The sequence below is a fragment of the Paralichthys olivaceus genome, chromosome 10 (assembly GCF_024713975.1).
Source record: "Paralichthys olivaceus isolate ysfri-2021 chromosome 10, ASM2471397v2, whole genome shotgun sequence".
Lineage (NCBI taxonomy): Eukaryota > Metazoa > Chordata > Actinopteri > Pleuronectiformes > Paralichthyidae > Paralichthys > Paralichthys olivaceus.
The window spans coordinates 4,340,245-4,352,059 of NC_091102.1; the positions used below are offsets into that span (position 1 = coordinate 4,340,245).

Sequence of the window (11,815 nt, forward strand, 5' to 3'; positions counted from 1 at the left end):
GTTTTTATTTATTTAAAAAAATATATATTTATATATTAAACTGCTGTAGTTTCAATACTAATTTAAAAGTAAAATATTTAACACACAAAACGGATGAAAACAAAAAAAATGTATTTTACAGATTTTTTTATGTTCAGGCATCGCTGAGGGCAGCCGAGTTACCGGAAGAGCAACTGGTGCGAGTTTAATGGACAAGGAAGAGAAATTATTTATTTAGGTGAAACGTCAAAGTCTGCGCAGCAAAAACATTTCCCTCTCGTCGAACTGTCCGACTCCGTGTCCAAGTCCTCATCATGCCTTTGTTCGCCCAGAACCCGTTCGACCAAGATGTCGGTGAGCGAAGCTGTTTCTTCTTTGTGCTTTTCACTGTGTCAGAGGGGGAAGCTAGCGACGGGAGCTAACGCTAGCCTAGCTTAGCGTTCGGTGCGTTCAGTGTTGACGCCACAACAACATCCGTGGATCCGCGAGGCTCGGTTCGCTCGCGTGTCCCTCGCCGTCGGACGAGTTGTCGTCGATTGTCGATCGGTGTGTGTGTGATCGGTGATTTGACCAGGATCGAGCAGGAGTCGTGTAACTTTTGGGCTGATTCATGTAAACAGTGACTGGGCTTCATGTTCAGGATCAGCTGACCTGCAAAATCACGTCACATCTGTTCGGCAGTGAGATCATTCCTCAAAATCAACATTTGTTTTAAATCAATCGGAACCTCCAAGATGTGAACTGTCACTGAACGATGAATCCATGTCAAGAGAAACACCAGCAGCTCAGTCGATTATGAACAGAATCATAAATTGCAGATGAACTGACTGGTCAGGAGAAAGGAAATGAATCAGAGACTATTTTGAGAATTGATGAAGTAAAATTCAAGCTGTAATTGTCAGGACCCAGTTATCAAATGTGTGGATTTGTGTTGTTTAGGTCTGTGTGGGTTTTTTTTGGTTACTGTGAATATCTGAATGTTTTAAAGGTGAAAACAAGAAATTTAAAGTTATTATTCTGGTTTTCAAGGATTCACGATGATCATTTGCAATATTATCTGAAAACACTCTTCAGATTAATGTATGATGAATGATTAATACGTCATGCCATGCTCCTATAGACCATTACTCCTTATGTCCCTTTAACACCACACATGTTATATGAGCAGACAATAATCCACTGTGATGCTGAACTGACTATAACAGACTCTCGTGACATTTTAATATGAGCTCGAAATATGTGTTTGAATAATTTCATGCTTACGTGTTACAAAAAGACGACCTCCAGTACCTGCACACAAATAAATACACTTGATATAAGAGTACAAAAGTAATTATCAAGGGAAAAGAGCACTGGTGCATTTGAATAAGCGTAGCAGCTGTTAAGCTTTGCACATGATAAAGTGATCATGAGTTGAAATGCAATAAGATTTGCATTGTTAACCATCTTGACTTAATGTATTTCCTGCAGGTTCACACAATAAAACAGAGCAAAGTAATAATATCCCGACAATGATGCAAAAACCAATGACCAGACTTTCTAGAGGTCTTTATGACATTATAAACTAACTTTGGGGAAAATCTTAAATATACAGTTTAAATAAACCTGGAGCTGGATCAGAGCTTTACAACGATGTAGGAACTATGTCTCTGGGACGTTTATTAACGGAGATGGGAGTTAAAGTCACAGACTCCCCGTAAAATATTTGAGTTTGTTGGTTATCGTCCTTAGTTAGGATTCGGGACACATTCAGTTTGAGAGCCATAGGTTTCTCATGTGACCAGATCAGCATGAAAGATTCCATAAAGACGTGTGAAGTGTAATGAATTGACACGGAGTGACCCAGCTGTGAAATGCTGGTTCAATGTTATGCTGACGGGCTTCAGTACAACATGAGCTCGTTTTTAAACATGGTCACTCTTCATTACTAGAACACTGGCGTGTCTGCCCATGAACACATTATGTTTGAAGACAAACAGCCACGATGCCAGATATTTTCTCACAGGAACATATGTGCTTTATTTCTGTTTGACATATTTCCAGAGAAGGCAACCAATGAAAACAACACAACAGATGACTGGGGCCTGATTATGGACATCTGCGACAAGATCGGGACGACAGCCAATGGGTAAGCAAAAAAAAAAAAAAGAATTTTCAATAACAAGCGCAGCACTGTCGTTCAGATAGCTGCTTATTTAAGAACGGCACATTTGCATCAGACTTTGAGTTTGCATATTATCAGGTCCAGCGCAGGAGCGTCTCTGTGCTCTGTTGTAGTTCTTGTACTAACCCTTTGTTTTCTCCTGTTCCAGACCAAAGGACAGCTTGAGATCCATCATGAAGAGAATCAATCACAAAGTGCCTCATGTTTCCATGCAGGCCCTCAATGTGAGTGTGCTCACGCTCTGTCATGGTTGAGAATATTACCTCAAAAAAATAATGTAACAACAAAACAAATAGACGTCAAAGTGCTTCATAAAGCAACAGCTGACTCAGTAACCCTACCAGGGTCACCTCTTATGTCCAGGTGCTAATGTACAGTACCATGGCTGCACCACACAAGACTATTTTTAATGCAGCTCCGTTAGTAATGCAAATATTTCCATAGTACGTGAAAGTGTAACATTTGATTCCTCCGGGATTTAACTCGGATGAGGAGTTTGGGAGCTGTTTCTCTGTCTGAGTCACCATGAGCGAATACTGTCCCATGCTCTTGGCTATTTTTAGATTCCTGTGCTCATTCATTCAGACAATTGAGGACCTAATTTCATTGGAACCATTTATAATTACAAAAGCTCCACCAGCTTTTAATATGTGCTCTGAATAATTCACTAATGAGTGGTGGAATAATTCTTTTCCTTGGTGGAATTAAATAATTGCATATTTCAGCTGTTTAATCTAATTTTTGCAATTTCACCTTGTCTTGCAGTTGCTTGGTGCTTGTGTGTCGAACTGTGGCAAAATATTCCACTTGGAAATATGTTCAAGGGAGTTTGCCACTGAAGTACGGAGCGTGCTGAGCAGGGTATTGTCTCTGTTTTCAATTTTTCAACCATATCTCGTCACATGCGTACTTCCTCCCACTGTGAAGAAAATGAACAGTTCCAGAAAAATATCTTCGAAACACAGGACAGAGTAACACGGCTGTTTGTTTGCGGGGTCCCTCGTAGGCTCATCCGAAGGTGTGTGAAAAGCTAAAGGCCATGATGGTGGAGTGGGCAGACAACTTCCAGAAGGATCCACAGCTCAGCCTCATCGGAGCCACCATCAAGTCTCTGAAAGATGACGGCATCAGTTTCCCCTCATCATCCTCACAGGTATGTTGATATAATATAGAATATAACACAAAGCAAAGGCCATCTTGCCGTCGTTGTTCATTTATTCAGCAACTTAACCACTCGAACATAAACGTATAAGACATTTAGTGTAATTAATATTTCACCTCTCGATGGTCAAAAAGGTTTTTGTTCTTTGACTTTTCTTTTAATTTTAATGAATGACCCAAACTAATTTTAACAAAACGAATGGTTGATAACACATCAACACTAATATTCAAATTATTCTCAAAAATAAAATCCATTCCAAATTTAACTTCTGTTTTCTCATTAAATACTCAAAGGCTTAAAGTGCCGTCAAACTTGGTTTCTTTCCAATGAGGCTGGCAAGAGAAACTTAACGCGTAACACCTGAACCTATATCCACCTACTTTTTTAACTGTGTGTCTTATATATTGGGACTTTTGGACTTTGACTCAACTGTCCACCAACAGAAGTCCTCAGCCGTCGCTCCACACTCTAATTATAGTTACAGTCCTTGTCACACAGTAACAGAATAAGTGTGTGGATCCTTTGTGTCTCGCCTGAGGTTGTTATTGTGGTTTCACTGCAGACCAGTGTCCTGCCAGTGGGAATGTTCAGGTTGTGTGGAGCTTGTCTGTCCCCGTTTCAACTGCACAAGCTTACAGTGGAATTTCCTCCTCACATATCTCACATCATTCTGTGGGTGAACATGTGCGTGTCTGTCCCAGGACCTGGACTTTGTGATCGTAATGAACTGGATCGTGTCGTCTTCTTCTTTCTCTGATGTCTGTGATCTGTCTGTGTCTTGTGTCAGACTCATGTTTAGAGGGTTGGGTTGGAATTTGTCCTCATGTCATTAAACAGCTGACCCACTAACTGTGTTATCTGTTATACAGTAAATATTTGATACCTTTCACCTCTGTGTTGTTTACTGAGGGTGTTGCTTCTTGAGACATCGAATAGTCTGAGTTGGTTACTTCACTTTCGACAGCTGTATTTAAAGAGTACAAATACTAATTAATAAGTGAATCATAAACTCATATTGTGTCTGCTTTATGTCACAATACTTTTTTCTGTCTTGTGAATTTATAATAAACACAGTAACACTCAGAAGCTCTGATTCCCTCTCAAAGGGCAAATAAACAAGTTCCACGTGTTAATAACAGGGAGAACAGGTTTGGATGTGTAGCGGAGAAGAATGAGGTTCATAGTTAAACTGATAAAATTCCATGTGTTTACAGTAGAAACTGAAAAGAATATGGAATTTAATTTGTTCTAGTGACTGAGCTGTATATTAATCCATAAGGGGGGGGGCATGGGATTGAGAAAGCTGCTTTAATGAAGAGCAGCTGCCACACGAGGCAGCAGGTATGACATTTAATCTGTATGAGCTATTGAATAAACAGCAGCAGGTATTGGGTGTCACGCTGTGCTAAGGCATCCTAGTATTTACATTTTAGCTCCCGGGTCATTTTTAGATGGGATGCAGCTTTATTTCCCCCCTGGTGTGATACGGCAACATGATACCAACTCATGTTAGTCAAATGAGTTTCCTGGTGCCTGTTGGTGCACGTTGCATGTAGTTGTCTCGCTACACAGCCCCACCCTCTAACTGTCTTCATACTCCCTCGACATACTAAGATTCATATTCACTTTAATCATTCAGACCACACACACACAATACAATTGAGGTCTTAAGGAACTTGAGCAACATCTCCAGCATGTTGAGTGGAGCAGCTGTATTGCTTTCCTTGCTATAAACCATAGACCAGACCTTCTACACAGTCCCGTGGTTATTTTACAACCACAGTGTCATCAACACTGATTTTTGTGTCATCGTCCCGCGTGAGGACGATTCAGAAAGACAGAATATTCACTAAATCACAGCTTTCATCTGCCCCTTAAATTCAGATTTGCTATATAATGATATGCATCAGCCTTGTTGACTGACTTGTTTTTCGACTGAGCTCAGTCTCATGTCACAGTGATGCCTGTTTGGATAAAACATAGTGAGAAAACTGTGAGGAAGGTTTCTGAGCCACAGATCCAACCAACATGTAATTCCTAACATGGCCTGCAGGCGGCATCACAGCCAACGGAAATCTCTTTTTCACTTGTAGTCGCTGAGTGCTTCTCTCTCTCTCTCTCCCTCCCTCCCTCTCTCCCCCCTGCATGTTGTATACATACTGGTACACACACACACAGAGACCTGACCTTCTCTCTCTTTATTTACCACAGGGGTCGACCACAAAGGTCAGCACACCTGCTGCAACCAAACCATCCGATGATGACGACCTGGCCAAAGGTAAAGTGAGATGTCACAACACAAACCTTCAAATTCATCCGAGCGTGACTTTCTACCACAGATACATATTTTCCAGCCACTGCACTTTCAGTTAGCGCCAGTTTTCCTTTTATAAACTGTGCGGTAGTGTGATTTATTATTTACATGCATCAGAAGGTTGTTACGCTGCTTTTAATCAGTTTTCTGAGAATTTTTTATGTTCTTGAAAAATATTAAAGGTCATTAAAAGTGATGAATCCTGTGTTTAGACGTCTGACAAATAGACTCCTCTCCTTTGCTCTTCTCCTCTGCTCCCCCTGACCTCCTCCAGCCATCGAGTTGTCCTTGCAGGAGCAGAAGCAGCAGGTGGAGACACGCCCCCTGGCTGTGACCTCCGACCCCCCAAGCTATGCCAATGGTGGAGGGGGGCAGGAGGCCCGGAAGGTGCGCGCGCTGTACGACTTTGAAGCGGCTGAAGATAATGAGTTGACCTTCAAAGCTGGAGAAGTAATCCTGGTTTTGGACGACAGGTACAGTTTCTTAACACGTCCGACCAAGAACCAGCTCGTCTGTCACATTCTCTGTCTAACTCTTCGCCAGGAACACTAACGTAGATTTTTAATACTCGATATAATAAAGCAAATTGAAAATGGTTTGAACAGAGCTGTGGCAGACGCCTAGAGCCGAAAATAATTCTTTATATAATCCAACGTTTTACATCGTGATGAGTTTGATCGGTGTGAACCTTCGCCAGACGCCCAGTGTGACTCACTCTCTGAAGCTCAGGCCTGTTTCATGGTTTTGTTCCCAGTGATCCAAACTGGTGGAAAGGAGAGAACCACAGAGGAGTCGGCCTCTTCCCGTCCAACTTTGTCTCAACTGATCTGAATGCTGAACCGGAGACAGGTCGGTATATTTGCAGAAGCAGAAAACGAATCATACTGACTCTGGTCTTCTTCTTATCCCTTTAATGATTTCAACTGGAAGAAATTATTATTATATATATTATTATTAATATAAGAACGTTAATCAAACCTGATCTTTTTTCTCTGCAGTGGCTTATGTTGAAAAAACTGCCAGCCCTGAAGAGACGATCCAGGAAACCAAAGTTGAGCCTGAGCCTGTCTTCATAGATGAGGTACTACATTCCCTCAGTGGACGTACATTTACAATCTGTTTCACTCTGCTAACCAGAACCCGCTCTCTTCGCTCTGCAGGGGAAGATGGACAGAACGCTGGCACTGCTGCAGAATGCAGATCCTGCAGATCTGGCTCCTGACACCCTGGAGCTCATCCAGCTGGAGGGTATAAACCTTAATACTTGTGTAAATCTGGTGTCTGTGCCAGTGACGACTGCAGAGAGTCTGATCCACGCTGTCGTTTTCTAACTCTCCTTCTCTAACTTCAAATATCTGATTGAACAGGAGCGTGTGAACAGATGAACCCGATGATTGATGAGCAGCTGGAGGAGATTGACAGGTACAGTGAAGAAAGCCCGACCAATTTATCGATAACATCGACTTCTCAAATCAAAACTCTCGTTTCACAGAATAAACGATGCAGAGCAGATGTGCGTTCATGTGAAATGATGAACGTCTCTGTTGCTCTGTATTACAGGAAACACTCAGAATTGTCAGAGTTGAACGTGAAAGTTCTGGAGGCTCTGGAACTTTACAACAAGCTCATGAACGAGGCTCCGTTCTACTCAACCTACTCCAAGATGCAGCCGCAGTACGCACCATCCGGCTCAGCTGTGGCCATGCAGGTCAGTGAAAAGCCTTTAAATTCCACTTTAACATCATATTAATCATATTGAAACTGTAGGAAATGATGTCGTCAGTCTAAATGACACGTCGCTCTTGCACATGATGGTGAATTGAGGCCTAATAATCGACTTCAGTTGTGCTTGGTCAACAAAACAAATCGTTCAGGATCCTTGTTGCTGTGCGCTCTCTCTCTCTCTCTCTCTCTCTCTCTCTCTCTCTCTCTCTCAGTCCAGTGAAGCGAGCTGAATCAATAGAAAGCAGCAGGGAAGTCGTACATAATTAACGTGTTGATTCAGTTTTAGAACATTGAGAGTCGTACATTTCCTGTGTTAAAGAGATGTTTGTTTGGAAATGAATGCATTAATTATGCACATGTAACTTGTATCATTGAGCGTCAGCACTGTGCAGACTCCCACTGTTATAGATTGTTCCTGTTGGTCTCTGTGAACTTTTGTTTTCGTGGTGATAACAGGACGATGATGCAGAACAGCAGTACTTCACTCACATGTTCTCAGTGTTTGTCCTGTGACATGGTTGATTTTACATCCCTGGCTCCGATAGTGTGACGTTCAGTCAGCCTCTTCTGTGCCTCCTCTCTGGAGAGTGGCAGGCTGCCTGGCTTGTCTTGGCAGGGGCTGTTTTCTGTAGTGATTGATGTCACTGTCTCTCCCCCGAGATTTAGAAAAGTGTCCACTTCACTGGACAGACACACAAACAGAGTGCTGCTCATTTTTGTCCCCCCTTCTTCTTCTTTTATTTCTGCAGAGCAAACTAAAACCGGATTGTTCTCTCACCTGCGCTGACTCAGATTCTGTTGCACTTTAAATTACTGAGATGAAACCTGGTTCTATTTATATAAACTCCCGAAGCAGCTGTTGTGCTCTTCGTGCATCTTTTGAATGCATGAAAACTAACACAGAAAAACCACCTGACTCTCTGTAACCGTGTTAGAACTCAGTTCCTCTAATAAACAGTGTTTTTAATAGAGGAAGATCACATGAACTTGTTTTGACAAAATGTTTTTTATTATTTCTCTGTGAATTTACTGCAGTTTTCTTGGGCTGTGATGTAGTGTTCTACTTGTATATATCCAGAATATACATCTCCTCTTATGTCAGTAATTGTCAGACCCTCTAATCTCCGATGTTCCCTCTTGTTTGCTCAGGGCTACCTCGGACCAACCGGCACCCCCTACCTGCCTCCAGCGATGCCCCAGGTTCCTGCCGCACAGCCTTACAATCTCCACAGCGACCAGCCCACACCTCTGCATTCACTGCCCCCCAATGTCTCAGCTCCGCCCAACTGCCAAGTTGCTCAGCCTCCCTACATGAGGTAAGAAAACAAAAAGACGTCACTTTTCTGGTTGAATATTTTCATTTGCGGCGAAGTGTCAACTCTGTATTTTCTTCGCAGCAGTGGCATGAACACTCAGTACATGAACCAAGCTGCGGGAGCTTCTTACCCACCTCAGGGGGGCGTGGCCATGGACATATCGACCTATCACAACTCGGGCATGCCTCCCGTGTCCTATCCTGTGGCTCCTCCTCTTCACCAGGCTCCCCCTCCTCCCCAGCAGACATATTATCAACAGCCTCTGCTGTAAAACTCCAGTGACGGCAGACCTGAGATTCATTCCCACCTCAGATGTTTCAGCTGCTGGCTGTGTGTTCACTCGGTTTACAGTGTGTGTTTGTACATGTGTGTGTGTGTGTGTGTGATAACTGCTTTAGGATCATTCCTGTCGAGCTGCAGCGAACACACCCTGGGAAGGTTGAAGTAACTGAGGTGTGTGATGCAGGTCTGCTTTGTAACTTGAGTCGGCGCTCGGCTGCTGTATATGAGGCTAAATGTGTCGCCAGGAGTTTCTTCTTCTTCTACTTCTTTTTCCTGGTTGACTGATAGCGACACTGGTTTTCACGAACATCACAGGTCGACACAGAAGAAGAGTTGGCGCTGCTCATCAGTGCAGTCGGAGAGACGTTATCTCACTTTATGGAATTGAGCATTTCACAATCCACAGTTAAACACGAAACAAAGCTTCTCCCTCACGATACTATTCCTGAGTCCATGCAGCATGTCACCTTCCTCAGCTGTAACAGAGGGTCCGGGCCACGTCCACACTAATGTAATTAAATGTAAACATATGCTAATGTTTCTCGCTGCAGACCTCTCCGCCAATTCTGATGTTTTCCCGACTTCTTTCTGCAGCGCTTATCGCCTCATGAGAGATCAATGTAGTGACGCGGACGAGAGGGAGTAAAATACACAAGAGATCAAATATATATATATATCTCAAGTTCCAGCTCTGAAAGTGACCCTCACACGTGGGTGGTGTGGACAGCTGTATTGATCAAAACTGATGCACATCTGTTCTGTCACATGTCCTCCGTCTTACGAGACAAGTGACGGACAAATGCGTCTGAAACGTGTCTCGTAGAGACGGCGTGCAGGCAGAGAGAAACACAGTTTTTGCGAAGTCAATACAACTGGAAGCGCCACACACTGAATACCCATCAGTGCTCACCCACATGCGTCGTATCCCAGCGAACGCCATTGGACACCCGGATGGCGTTTTCCTCCATGTGAACACGCCCCCTAAATGTTTTGCTTCTCTATAAGTTTTAAATCACCGTCTTGTTTTTAAACGTACAGGCAGGTACGGCTCGTCCTGACGATCCCTTTGTCCTCTCGTGCTGTTCGCGCTGACTGATCGAAACACTCCGGGATCGTGGCGCGAGAGCTCGTCTTCCTGCCGTGTCAGCGCTCAGCGGTATCTGTGGGACGAAGGCGCTCGCAGGGTGCAGTTATTAAAAAAGCCTGGTGCTTCATGTCGCCTCGTCACCAGCACAGATCTGTTATGTTAACAGTTATATTTGTCTGAAGGGTTCAAACGTAGCTTTCCCATCAGCTCGCTGCCTTGTAATCCATCTGAGATATTTTTTTTGAGTGTACATCTACGTCTTTTGCATGTTTGTACGTGTCCGAGAGCTTTCTCTCTTAAAACGACAGATTTTTTCCAAGGTCAGATTTTAGGTTGAACTAAGAAGCAGGTGGTTGATCTCTGTGTGTTTATTAATCTGATAAAATGTGTTCATGATTGTTATGTCACTACCCTTCTGGGCTCTCTCCCCTTTGAGCAGAAGCTGTCGACTTGGATTTCTAAATGGTCAACGACATTGCCCACCCCCACCCCATCCCCCCACATTGATTTATATAGATATATATATTGAGGCATTGTTCATGTGTGATTTACACGATTTCAGAATGTTCCTTCTTTTTATGTCCGGGCAAAAATGCAAACGGAACAAAATGTTTGTTGTTGTTGTTAATATGAAGAAAAAGAAGTGAGACGTCATGTTTTTAACTTCGGTTGTTTCATCAAAAAAAAAAAAAACTGTTGAGTTCAGTTTCTGGAGCAGCTCTCATAGAATCTCCAGTTCTGTTGCAGTCGCTCCGTAGTTATGATTTGTTATCCAGAACTTTCTGTTTCCTTTGTGCGCCTCGTATTACAGGCTCTGTATATTAGATGTAAAATACCTGGGTTTGTCAGTGACATTGACATCGCACCTTAGCTTTGTAAACATTTATTTACCACTGGATGCCTTGTTTTTTCTGTAGAGAATCAAAGGAATGACACAGATAGAACTTTGGCGAGTAATTCTAGTCTCAGAATCCGCTTGATATGTATAATTCTGTATATTTAAAATATCCCAGGAGAAGTTTCTTTATCCAGGATTTTAAAAAAACTGCTTTTGTAACAGAGCAAACATAAATATTCTTTGAAATAAAAAAATGACGTGTCGTGGAGTGCGATGTGTTTTTCTTTTAGCTCTGCAGGTGAGGTTATGTTTTCACTCACGTCCGTCTGCCGGTTTGTTTGTTTGTTTGTCAGCAGGATTACGAAAAATGTACAGAACTGATTTCCGTGGAACTCGGTGGAAGGATTCATTAATGTCGGTGCTGATCCGGGACTTTTATCCATCTCATTACTGTTTTAACATTTTTTTTTTACCCATTTCCCACCAAATAATTCATGGGTCGTGATGAAAAAAACCAAGCACATTCAGCAGAGTGATATTCTGAGTGTGTAATTAGGTGCAGATTGATTGAATTTGAAACTTGAAATTGAATGTGTATGCGCTCCACAGGGCCATTCCCGTTTCCTACATGTGTCTAATTACAATTACTCAATTAAGATAAAAATAGAAACTGTCGTTAATTATCCTGTTCTATTCCCTGCACACGTCACCAGCTCCGAGTGCTTGGATATGACAGTTATCATAGTTTCTTCTTGCACTGGGGGTCTTTGGATGCCAGGGTTATTCTGATGGAAACATGCAGGTATAAGCTGTTCTATTTGATTAAATGTTCCTGGCACCGCAGGCTGTTTTCCAGGTTACGCTCAGTGTCCTGCTGCGAGTTCGTCTGAAAACCCACCTGGTAGTGTCGAGGAGATTTTATCATCTGTTGTTGGTCCTGGTGAGTTT

The 11,815-nt window shown here is 42.7% G+C and overlaps 1 protein-coding gene across 1 annotated transcript; it reads left to right on the top strand.

The window, feature by feature from the left end:
- The first annotated feature begins 149 nt into the window (after positions 1-149).
- Positions 150-11,129, top strand: stam2 (signal transducing adaptor molecule (SH3 domain and ITAM motif) 2). The gene is made up of 14 exons (XM_020100651.2): positions 150-333; positions 2,023-2,107; positions 2,292-2,367; positions 2,909-3,004; positions 3,150-3,296; positions 5,517-5,583; positions 5,894-6,092; positions 6,374-6,468; positions 6,618-6,700; positions 6,780-6,867; positions 6,987-7,041; positions 7,180-7,327; positions 8,494-8,660; positions 8,742-11,129. Exons 1-14 carry the CDS (start codon positions 294-296, stop codon positions 8,929-8,931), a joined length of 1,536 nt encoding a protein of 511 aa, XP_019956210.2. The 5' UTR covers positions 150-293; the 3' UTR covers positions 8,932-11,129.
- The last annotated feature ends 686 nt before the right edge of the window (positions 11,130-11,815 follow it).